This window comes from Sorex fumeus, unplaced genomic scaffold (genome assembly GCF_029834395.1).
Source record: "Sorex fumeus unplaced genomic scaffold, SorFum_2.1 ptg000007l, whole genome shotgun sequence".
In the NCBI taxonomy this organism is placed as follows: Eukaryota; Metazoa; Chordata; class Mammalia; order Eulipotyphla; family Soricidae; genus Sorex; species Sorex fumeus.
Window position 1 is genome coordinate 29,480,514 of NW_026606064.1, and position 13,168 is coordinate 29,493,681.

The 13,168-nt window shown below is 35.8% G+C and overlaps 1 protein-coding gene across 1 annotated transcript in view; it reads right to left on the minus strand.

Moving 5' to 3' along the window:
- The window catches only part of ANO3 (anoctamin 3), a 245,243-nt gene extending 232,420 nt beyond the window's left edge, over positions 1–12,823 (minus strand). Inside the window, exon 1 of the mRNA XM_056136902.1 lies at positions 12,597–12,823. Coding sequence (XP_055992877.1) covers positions 12,597–12,642 — 46 coding nt within the window. The 5' untranslated portion in view covers positions 12,643–12,823. The remainder of the gene's footprint in view (positions 1–12,596) is intronic.
- Positions 12,824–13,168: the final 345 nt, after the last annotated feature.

The window sequence follows — 13,168 nt, forward strand, 5'->3', positions numbered from 1 at the left end:
TAACTAGCACAAATTGAATTAAACTGGCCTTTCCATCTGAGAAATAAGGATAAAATATGCTCAGTATGTGCAACAAGTAATATCCTATCATGGCATGGTGAAATTTAAAAGCAAATCTGTATTCGTATATCTCATGTAGAATCTTCTCTTAATTTGTAATTAGACTTATTCAGAGGTATTGCTGTTATGAAGAAATCAGACAATCCACTTAACAGATTTATCAAAAATATATCATCAATTTCCCAGCTCTCCCAAACCAATTTAATCAAAATAAAATTAAAAGGTACAAAGAGAGGCTGGTGAGGGTGATGGTCTACTTGCCTGGCATGCTGCTTATTTCCCCAGCATACATCGGGTTCCTGAAGAACCAACAGGAGTGATCCCTAAATTCAAAACCAGGAAGAAGACCTGAGCACCAGAGGCTATGCCCCAAAACAAAACAAAGCAAACAAACAAAAACAGAATATGAATAGTATTAATCTGTGAGGCCAAGAGAAAGCAGAGGAGAGAACATTAACTAAAAGATCAGTCTGAACTTTTAAAATACAGTGGAACTGAGTAGATGAAAGATCAAATAAAACCATGTAGTGGGAATTCCATGAGACAAACAATAAAAAGTTTGTCACAGTGATACATTTTAGAAAGCTAGTTGACTCCTAGAGCTAAACTGGATTGATATTCTGCCAATAAAGAGGTTCATTTGACAGGCACCTTCCCCTGAAGCAGAGAGATAATACACTGAGTAGAATTAAATGAGTCTACTGAATAAAAATGGTCACCTTGGTCTTCTCTCAGAGTTCTCCCCAGAACATGGCAGAAGCATATTCTATGCCATACATCCATAGTCAGGGAATAGTGTTTCACTCTTACTATATGATACGAAAAAATAAATCAAGAAACAGGCCAAAGACTGGCTAGAAAGTATTAGAGCCTAAATCTTTAGCAAAGATCCATATATATTAATACTACCTAAACAAATGACAAAGGGTAACCATATATAGTTATTCTTTACTTTCAAAGAGTTTGGTTTAGGCCACTGAGTTATTTTTAAAAGCAATTTTTAAAAGCAAGTATTTATTTTTAAAAGCAAGTTATTTTTAAAGTAATAAAATATTACATATTTTCAATAAGAAAAACAACAACAAAAATCTAAAGAGGATTTTTACTTAAAAAAAAGTAAATAGCAAAAATAGCTTCAACTTCCATTTGCTCTGATTCATTACACACACCCAACACAATATACACCCAGCCTGTAATAACTGCACCTATGAGGTTCTGCCAACTGCCTTCCCCGAGGCATATATTTTATATAGGTTGCACACTCATCCAAATCATTCTTACATTTTTAGTATGTTAAGTGTTATTTATGATGCCATGTATTATCTGACACCAGTTGGTAAGGGTATATTTACCTGGGAATTATCAAAAGTTTCTCTTTGTAAATGCAAATTATTTGAGGGCATTTTGACTTAAAGTTTTCACAGCAATGCTGTAATTAATTTTTTATAATGAGGGGAAGCTGCCTAGATAAAATGAACTGGAAGATAACAGATGCAAAGAAGCAAATCTATTAAAAAGTTTATGGGTGATAAAAATATTATAAAAAGCTGACTGGAGTGATAATACAGGGAGTTAGGTACTTGCCTTGCATGCAGCCAACCCAGATTCAATCCCACCACTCATATGGTTCCTGTAGCATAAATACATAAATAAATAAACAAAGTCTGTAATTCAATGTTCAGATATTAAGATAATTTTAAAAGTTTTATTCATTAATCTAGGAGAATATATGATATAGTTTCATAATAGATTTCCATAAATGTATATATGGCAAAACTGGAATATAGGCTGTAACAAAAATTCTCTAAAACAATTTAGTGATATCCTTTGTGTAGCTTACTACTGAGTAATTTCATGAAGGCCCATGATCCTTGTATTTATTTATTGTTATGCAAAGACCATATGCTGTATTCTTTATAATACCTATCAATAAAAAATTTTTCCCTAAACTATTTGTTCAAGGTGAATTTTAAAAAAAGAAACAAATCTCTTACTAAAAATACTGTAATTCATGGTACACTAGCAAATCCAAAGGTTTTTTTTCAATCTCAGACTTCACAACTATTAGTTATATGACTATGTAATTTTCTTAATTTCTAAAAATGTTCCCTTATTCTAGATAGTTTTTTTCCTTAACGTGTTAATATAAGTTGTATGAGCTATAATATGTGTTAACTAGATTGTATAGTAATAGACTCATAGTCTGATGAAATTATGCACAAGTATATAGTGACAAATCAGTAGTACATGGTAAGTACAATTATAAATCTTCTGTGACTTTAAGGCATGTTTCATAAATGAATCTTTTATTTTACTGAGAAATTGTAGAATATATCTAAGTCTGACTCAGACTGAAACAATGATTCATAATCTCCCCACCTTTTTTTTTTCACTTCTTAGTATGAAATCATGACCATGAGAGAAGGTCTTAGGATCACTCCTGGCAGTACTTAGTCAACTGAGCCAGACAGCTCTATGGTAAGGCCTAGTAACATCCAGGTAGCATTCTAGCAGTCTTGAGGATCATCAGAGAAATATACATTTATAATGAGGAAGCCATGAAATACTGAGAATAAACAAGATACTTGTTTATGCAAGGCATTTGCCCCTGACCCCTGAACTGTATTTCCAGTTCCAAATGAGGCCATTCTTAAGACAATGAAGAACATAACCATGCAGGTTAGTGACTATAGACTGAAACATTATGAAAACTATGTTCTATAATCATATTTGCACAAGGTACACGTATATAGTCATTATTTAGTTATACCAATAAGTAGTATTTCTAGAGCATATAAAATAAATTTACAAAACATGAATTATAAGAACTACAGACTAAAGTAACTTGGTATCCATGATTTAAATTCTAGAGTAATGTCTAAATGGGCATAAGCACCTCTGAGTGAGTGATTTCTTCACATCTGGTAAGAGTTATGACTAATTGCAAGCTGTTCAATATGTTGCATACCACCAACTCACTCATCCTTAGAGAAATGTGTGAAAAATAGAGAAGTATCATTCAAAATCTTTGAAGCCAAAGGAGACATTATACCAAAGGCAGCATTTTCCTCAGTAAGGAAATTTGAATTCATTATTTTGCCCTCAATTTTTCTTCACTTTCAGCTACTGATACCTTAAATACCTATGATAGGCATAAAATATGGCAGAAAAGGGTAATCAGAAAGAAAAACATAGTTTCTCTTTTTCTACTTTAATTCCATTAAAACTTCTTTATACAAAAAAAGGGGGGGACTGGAGCAATAGCACAGCATGTATGGCATTTGCCTTGCACGTGGCCAACCCGGGTTCGATTCCCAGCATCCCATATGGTCCCCAGACCACTGCCAGGAGTAATTCCTGAGTGCAGAGCCCAGAATAACCCCTGAGCATTGCCGGGTGTGACCCAAAACGCAAAAAAAAAAAAAACTGCTTTATAGATTTATAATTTTATCACACAATCACAAATCACAAATCATCCTGTTAATCGTCAATTGCCTTGAGCAGGCCCCAGTAACGCCTCCTTCATCCTAGCCCTGAGAGAATATTCAAGGCTCTTTCGGAGAATGAGACCCATCATTGTTACTGGTATTTGGCATATTGGGTACGCCACAGGGAGTTTGCCAGACTCTGCCATGTGGGCAGGCTTTCTTTCTAACGTCATCAAGAATATATACAAATTCAGAGACTAGATCTGTGAATTATTTTTAGGTATTTTTGGTAAATTTAAACTTTTCTTATGTTGCAAACCATGATTATGCCATGATTTAAAAGTAAACAGTTTAAATATCAATGTAAGTTAAATATAATCAATTTCATTTTACTTGCATTTTTATAGGAACACTTTTACCAGTCATAAGATAATATTGGAATATCTTATAACTTTAATAATAGAGAAAGTGGTGATAAATGGGGAAGTAGATTATGAAATGTCTTACTTATCTGGGGGTTGATGTGGCGTCTCATTACAGTATTTGGGTGCTACTTCTTGCTACATACTTGAGGAAGTAGAGGGTTCTGGTAATCAACCAGAATTGGCAGGATACCACACAAGTACCTAAGAGCTTCTATTATCTCTTCAGACCAACGTCATACAAAGCCTTAAAAAATATTTTAGGAATTTAGCCTTAAAAATCATTTTAGGAATTATATATTGGAAGATGCCATTTGATCATCTTAGTAACTTCTGAGAAACCTACCAATAAAAAGTATACAAAAACTAATGCTTGCATCTGAAAAATATTTTTCAAAATGTCTTATTTTCATCCAACTTTACTGTATTTCAGTCACAAGGATATGATTATGGGGTCTTATGGCATTTGATGAAATATGGATAAAGATGGCACTGACTTTTAGGATTGAAAGCAGTCATAATTTAAAGGATGTGGGTTTTCTTTCTTTCTTTTTTTTTTCCCTATTTTGCAGAGCAATTTAGGAAGTTGGAAGTTGGTAATAACTGAAGGGACAGCCAAGATGGTTGTACTGATGCACTGCCAATTTTAGAAAATAATTTCACACATCTCTAACCTCTGATGAACTGTAGAATCAGAGGGAACATGGAGATAATTCTGACTAAATATTTTGTTTTGTACAAGGTGACTAGAGGTCACAGAAAGAACAACGAGCTTCCCATTTACAGTCTTGAAAATGATAAGACTGTCCAAATCTCTTGTTTTTGCAGACAAGAGATTGAGCAAGGGTATAAACTATAAAAACGAGGTGAAAATCAGATGAGAGTGTGACACCCTCTAGCTACTTAAGTTCTGTATCTTTCTAAGCACCTACAACAAATATATTCTTTGTGGATTGTAGAACAATTGGAAAGTTAGACACTTGTTTCAGGAAGTACTATATCTGTATTTATCACTGAATTAATTTGGCAATGCAGATACAAATTTAAACCTAAATTTCCTTACCATTAAAGTTGGCAAAGTAACTAACAGTTAAGGTTTTAATGAGTGTAAAGAAATAATGCAGTGTCCATTTCAGACTTGTGGGATGCTGGATAGTATTATTGTCTATACAATACTTAAATGCTGATGAATTTTGCTGTTGTTATTATTCACAGGCTGGAGCAATAGCACAGCGGGTATGGTGTTTGCCCTGCATGCGGCCAACCCCGGTTTGATTCCTTCATCCCTCTCGGAGAGCCAGGCAAGATGTCAAGAGTATCCTGCCTGCATGACAGAGCTTGGCAAGCTCCCCGGGGCATATTCGATATGCCAAAAACAGTAACAACAAGTCTCACAATGGAGACATTACTCGTGTCTGCTCCAGCAAATCAATGAACAATGGGAGGACAGTGCTACAGTGCAGTGCTATTATTAACATTCCCTGTTCCTAAGAGACAAGACTTATTGCCTAAAATATTGGGCAAGAAAAACAGCTCAGAAAACATGAATGTAAAGCATAAGTGAGGGCTGGAGCGATAGCACAGCGGTAGGGCGTTCGCCTTACAAGCGGCCAACATGGCCGACCCGAGTTCGATTCCTCCGCCCCTCTCGGAGAGCCCGGCAAGCTACCGAGAGTATTCGATATGCCAGACTCAGTAACAACAAAGTCTCCAATGGAGACGTTACTGGGCCCGCTCGAGCAAATCGATGATCAACGGGAGGGCCTTTATTTTTTAAGTGAGGCTCCCATAACCATGCCACTGGACTCCGCCCCAGGCTGTTTCACATGGAGAGTCCCAGAGGGGGTCGGTGAGAGCCCTCCCCACCCCAAGGGACCCAATTCCAGCAGCCAAACACCTCCAGAACCCAACTGCCACCAAACTTAATGCCACTCCCCACACACTCTGACCAAGCCTCACATATGAGTAAACACATTTGTGGACCGTGCGGCTGCTTTTGTGGTGACACATAGGACACTCCCTACCCATTCTCCATAATTACCACACCACACTTGATGGGGCTCAGATAGTAGGCAACAAATCATAGAGGGAAATATATATACCAAAGCTCATATCACCCAAACTTTAACAACATGTTAGTGATATCCTATAGAATGTCTTAATGGCTCCTGTCAAAATAGAACAATCTTCACACTGTTTCCTATATGATCACTTTTTCGTAAACATGTTCAGCCGTTCTTCATAACAGACAATATGAAATATTATCTCCAGTTGTGTTTTATGAAGGGATTGGGGCTTGGGATAGAAACATACAGAATTTGGTGGTGGGAAGGTGTAATGGTGGTGGGATTGGTGTATAAATATTAAATACAATCAAATAATTGTGAACTCACTTATAAAATAAAGAAATTTGTTTAAAAAAAGAAAAGATGAATGTCAAAAGCTATAAAAGTAATAACAGAATTTAATAACAGGTAATTTTCAAAGTTCTTTTCTTCAGGCATAGTTCTTTTATATTTAATCTATTGTTTGCATTAATATTTTCAAATGAATGCATATTTTAAATAAAAATTATAAGCACATGTTGATCAATTTTCCCATACTTCTTAAGAATTTGGATTTCTTTTATGAATTCATTTTATATAATCACCAGACTTCTGTAACATACAGGTTCAGAGTATAATAGAAATCTCAGTTCCAAATGAAAAGGTCTTCTAGAACCTTTTACCAGCTGTAGCCCCCTTGGGACCTGTTTCCTTCCTGTGAATTCCCTGTTCTACCAGTTGATCCCTTAGTCTTGTGTTATGCCCCTCCTTTTAATTTAGTTTTCATCAGGCAACCCTAGAAGTATCCATGAGGCCCTGTTGAGAAATACTGCTTGAGAGGCTTGAAAAATAAAAGAGAGTTCACCTTCATTTGGAGAGTGTCATGGGAAATTAGAGTTCTAAGTACCTGAAAATTTTCCAACACAAGGATGATTTTTTTTAAGATCAGATGATCTTAAGTGCTCTAAATTAGACACTTGCTTTTCTCTGATGATTCAGGTTGATGGTCAGAACCAGACTAGGAGAAGAATATTTTCTCATCTTAAAAAATCTTCGCCACCATTTTTCCCCTATGTACTTGGGAATTATTTTAGCAACAGAAAATGTACTCCTTCCTTCAATAATAAAATTTAATAACTGACTAAAATATCCATGAAAATTAGTATACATGCATGAACACATCTTTGTCAGTGTATAAATAGCTCCACATACTTTTTTTTTGTTTCACTAGTGTAAGTGTATATGAGTGTTCCACACCTAAAGATTTCAGTGAGGAGATAAGCAACTAAAAGAAAGAACTTAGGTAATACTAAAATTAGACATTTTCCCTGAAATTACACCTGATGGAATCATGAAATAGTGTGAGAAATTGACACCCCCCACCCAACTATAAACCCCAAGGTCAGGATTGTCTCCTGGGGGGTGGGGGTTGACAACTTAAATCTTAGAAAATAAACTGGTAGCAAATAGATGCCCAGGGAGAACATAGAATATAAATAGAATGAAATAGTTAAAAGGGTTTTCTATATGTAGGGACCAACATGTACAAAATGAGAATAGGAAATCTGTCATATCCTTCTCTACACATTAAGAGTACTTGCTGATTGGCTCCGTGATGAATCCCAGTCTCTGCTCTTAATATATACATTGAATCTGGATGTACTTACTAACTGTTCTTAATGTCTCTGGCAACTTAATAACTCACTTGTAGAAATGAAGGTGGGGAGCAATATTATATCAAATAAATGTCCAGCTCGTGTGTTTCCTGGGGCTGCTCCAGTGCCTCCAAGGCTTGGACAATTCCTATGTGTTTGTATCACTCCATGCAATGGACAGAGGTCCAAGGTGCCAATCTGACTGGTTCTAAATGAATTATGAATAAAGCCCAAAGCAGGAGAGATGCTAAAAAGTTCTACAGGCGGGCAGCTTCAATAATGAGTGATTTATTTTTGAGTTTTTAAAAAGGTATTTTGTTCTGCAAAATCATTATGTAAGTATGAACATCCTTATTATTAGACTTTATCTGAGTAGGAAGTGTTTGATTTTGTGAAATTACTAACAACACTCTTAATGTTTAACCAAATGTCCTTTAGGATAATGATGAATTACTTAATAGAGTCAACTGATCCGATTAAACCCAAGTCTTTAGGGACAGGCTGTGTTTGATATAATCTGCAGTTTCCCTCAAAGATTTGCTGGCTCTATTGGTAAATAAAAGCCACCAGAAACCAGAAGTCGCACCGTCCTTTTCTCACCCACTCTTGTATGACACATGAATCCACCCTAAATTGAGCACAGCAGAGCAAGCCAGGCTGGGAATCACAGTTGGACTTTTACCAGAAATCACTGGGATTTGCTAAATAATGTGTTTCTCCAATATGTGCTCAGGCAAAGGCAAACACACATTACCAGTTTTCTGTAAGCAGGATGCATCCGTCCTTATCCTTGGACTGTCAGAAATAAATTGCCCCTGACTTTACCTTTATACTTCCCATGTGTGATACCTCTTTTTTTAAATACCCTAAATCTTAAGAAAATTAAAGTCAAAAAAAGTGTGGATTTCATATTTCATAAACCCAACTTAAATATCATCGCCTAGAAGCAAATGACACATCTTCTTGGAAAATTCAGTTACCTGTAATGGCGTAAATGCTGAACAAACCCAAGGGAGATTAGTACATGGTAGGAAGCTTGACACAAACGGGGAGGGGGATGCAATTATGACAAAAAAAGAGACCATAATAACATTGACAGTTGTAAATAACTACTCTGGATAAGAACTGGGTGCTGAAAAGAGGTAAAGTAGTATCTGTGATACCCTTTCAGTAACTATTGCTAACCACAGTGCCTAAAAAGGAAAAATGAAACAGAGAGGAAGGGGTGAGGGCTGGGAGGGGAGAGGGAAGGGAAGAGGAGGAGAAGGAGAAGCAGAAGGAGAAGGAGAGGGAAAAAGAAGGAGAAGAAGAATATCTGCCATAGAGGCATAAGGGAGGTAAACTGAGGACACTGGAGGTAAACTGAGGACACTGATGAAGGGATAGATGTTGGAACATTATGTGACTGAAAATGGATTATGAACAACTTTGTAACTAAATAACTCACAGTGATACAGTAATAAAATGATTTTTTAAAAGCTCAACAAATCTTTTAAATCTCCAACCACACAAACATCTTAAAATAAAAAAGTAATAATAATAATTGTTTAAAAGGCCTTTGGTCCAGAGAAATAGTTTTCTATTTTACCAGAAGTAAGTCTCTTGCCTTATATGGGGATGACTCAGGTTCAATCTGAGATATAGACTCCTAAGCCCCACCATGATTCAATCCACAGCACCAAGCAAGGTATAAGCCCTGAGTGGAGCCAGATGTTACCCAAAATAAAAAAAGAAGAGAAACATGTTATTACTACTTGTAGTAATGATTTCCAGAATGAAAGAATTCTTAATACTATCACAGCAAACCATAGTATCTGGCATTACAAGAATTTGGTAAATAAGAAAATAAGGGTTAAGAGGAGACTGAACAAGTACCATATGTCTACAATAGAAATATTTATTAATCTCCATATCTAAATTTTACTCCACAACAATTATTTGCAGATTTTCCTCATGTAAGGATACATAAATCAGAATCTTTGTGATAACTACTCAAGTTTATTGCAAAGAAATATCTATAGATAAACTGGCATCCAGTCTTTCTTAAAACAAATGCCGAAGTACAAGAAATTATGGAAAAAAATTAAAAAGTATATATAAGAGACCATTCAGGGTTTATTTTACTTCTAAAGAACAAACAAATGGTAAATGAATCTGGGAAGAATAGTATCAATAATATTTACCATTCACTAATGTTCTAAATTCCCAATATGTGTCAGATAGATTACCAAGTATATTGAAATTTTTCCAAGTATTATTATCTTCTATTCAAAGGGGTGATGAAGAATACTTTGAGATAACAAAATTTATAATCAATTAGTGGATTGGCAAGACTAATTACACAAGGATGAAAATAAAGTTCATATATTGTTAACAAAAATGGTTTTATGTCTAGTATGAAAAATGCTATGTAGCATAGTGAGAAAACCTAAATTAGGGACTACTACATGATTATCCCATATATATGAAATAAACACATCTCCTATAGAGGTTGCAAATAAACAGGTTTTTTTTTTCAAGTGATGGTCAATTTTTTTTAAGTATTATCATAGAGACAACTTTGGAAAGTTGAAATTATTTTTAACAAGTATGTACTATAATAAAAATTTTAAAAGTCATTCTTATATGATTAAATAAAATACTCATAAATATATTGCTCATATTAATTATTCCTTACAAATGAACTAGAAACAGGACTTTCCAATATGTTCCAGAAAGAAACTCTTTCCACAGTGTCAATTCCCTTCCCATAAAACAAAAAAAAAAAAGTTAAGTGAAAACCATAAAGTTCAAGGTTGCAAGTCTTGTAAAATTCCTTATGAAACAGGTGTCCCAAGATTTTGACTTGGATAAGTAAAATCTCTATTTTTTTAAATGTTACTAAATATTTTTTTTATCTAGAAATGAAGGTGAGCTCAGAGTTGAAGACTTCATAAGAATTGAGGAATTTTTTTTCTACTTCCTAGCATTGCAGTTTTCCAGTTAATGTTATAGTGAAAATCACACAGAATGGCGTCTGTCTTCTGCCCTCTGGATCAATAACATCTAGAATATTATTTTCCTATTTTATGTTACCAACATAACCAGTCCACATTTGCATTTTTAAATATCTAGTCAGTGTTAAATATCATTTATCCAGGACCATTTTAATGTTGCTTCCTCCTAACCCCTCCTCCTTTTCACACTTATCCTTTTACTAATGTCTTTTGTGACAGAAAAAAAAAAACTTGAAGTAAATGTTTCATAACACATCGTAAAGAAAACAACATTAAGTGATGTGACTTAAATAGTTTTCTATCACTCGCTTTGAGCAAAGAATTACTTGGTCCTAAAGTAGAAAATTACTTGTTTTCAAAAAACACAGTATGTCTCCATATATCATAAATTATATGTGTGTGGTTGGGGTGTATTTTAAGGTTCCAGAATCTAGAAATGAGTCACTCCCAGGTGTACATCATAGTAACTGTATGGAGCTGTTTCAAGGTTCCTAGAATTTTTGCCTTCTTTCAAAGGGTTTATATGTGCTTTAAAGGATGATTAAGCAGAGCATTACTTCTTGAAGAAGTTTAATTTTCTTTGAAACATTTACATTTTAATTGGAATTGCATGCTAGCCAAAATTTCTGTCTATTCTAAGATACTCTCACTCCCTCTCAATTCCATCATAGTTTTGAAAGAGTCTAGAGAAATGGGACCTGAACAGAGCATACAAATATGAAATTTGAAATTCATGCAGTTCAATGTTTAGCTTTATGCAGGATAAATTCTCCCTAGTAGTTTTGTGCAGATAGTGCTTAAAAAGAAAAGATTTACATAGAAATAATTTTTGGAAAGGAAAGTGGGTAACATCAGCCATGCGGAGGGCAAAAGTAGAAGTACTAAGTAAACATCTAAGTTTAAATGAGTAAATTTATCATTAAAGAAGTCACACATGTTAGGCACCAATTTAGTCAACTGTGGCATAATTACCTTTTAAAATCTAATAAAATATCATTTAAAAGATAATTGATTTAGACAAATGTCATAACATTGATAATAAACTAAAATTCTAGAATCATGTGTTGCTTTCCTGGATTGAACTATCTATATATTCTTTTTATATTTTAAAATACTTGACTGGGAAAGTATCAAATGGGGAGCTAGAATTCTCCCACTGAAGCAAAGAAACAGACAGATGAAATTAAGGAATGATCAGATCTCTGAGATTCTAAATTAAATTAGATACGCTTGATCCTTTCATAGGATCTAGACTGATATTCAATACCAGTTTCAAAATAAATGTGCTTTATAAAATTCTGTTTAAACAAAATTTAAAAACAAACACCAAAAAGTGAGGAGGTCTTTGAAATTTTCTTGATTTGACTTTGAAAATACAGACTGGTCACTGCACCGGGGAAAACTTGAAGAAGCTGCAAAGAGATCACATAAATTCCCTAAAGTGCAACCTAACAATAAAACCTGAAAAGGAAGAATCAGGAATAGCGCACAGACAAAAACCAAAGTTTCCCAATAAAGTTTTGGAGCCTTTTCAACAGGCCAGCTCTTGAAAGTCTCCAAAAATTCTAGCTCGCAGGTTTGTGTGTAAAAATATCTGGAAAAAGAATCCACTAGGGTGAAACTTCATCGTAACTGGAATCACAGACTGGGGCAAACGTGGTCCAATATTTTTGTCTCCAAACCTTAGAGCGCCATGGACCAGGCAGGGCAACCTCTACTAAACGAGTTTACTGCAATGCACTGAAACAGTCTTAGGAGAGACACCCATTAAACCAATTCCCAGAAATGACGAATCCAGCTTCTCCTAGGGACCGCGGAGGCTCAGAAATCAGTCATCTCTGATGCAAAGTGAAGAGGCAGTTAAAAAAAAAAAAAAAGTTCCCCACCTCTGCCTCGGGTGAACCTGCATAGGATGTTCCCACATAACTGCAAGGGCATGAAGAGGGTGGACATGACGCCCGCGTGGAGGGGGACCAGGGTTCCAACTGACCTTTTTGCTGTTTAAAGGACTGAATCGAGCCTGAATGATGGACCATTTTCACCCTGCGAGTTTCCGGGTTCGGAAGCTGTCGGAGAGAGAGAGGCGGAGTAACAGTAGCCCGACTCTTTTAGACGCTTCCAGGTTCCACGCAATCCCGGAGCCCCGGCCAGCGCTCTGCAACCCGACACCTGCTTTAGCCCGCACTTCGCTCATAAAGCTGCGCGCCGCTGTTGTCAGGGCAACACTGCAGGGCGGTCCAGCGTCCGGCTCCCCTTAGTGGCTACTTGCGGAATAACCCCACATCGCTGGTGCATCCAAGTGCCGCAGTGTGGGTGGGTGTTGTGCTGAATTTCCTGGGCCTGGGAGTGGAAAACTTGTCAACTATAAATAAATCCCAGAACATCTCCAGAGCTGCTAGTAAATTTCGGCTTTCTCATGTTTTGAGGCCGATTATTAAATCTGAGCGCAAAGGAGGATGTTCTGAAAGTCCGTTCTGTAAACACGGACATAGAACTGTCTCTGGTCTCAGTTCTAAGAGGGAAGCACTGGGTGATGCAGAGACATTTTCCTCTTAAACTTAA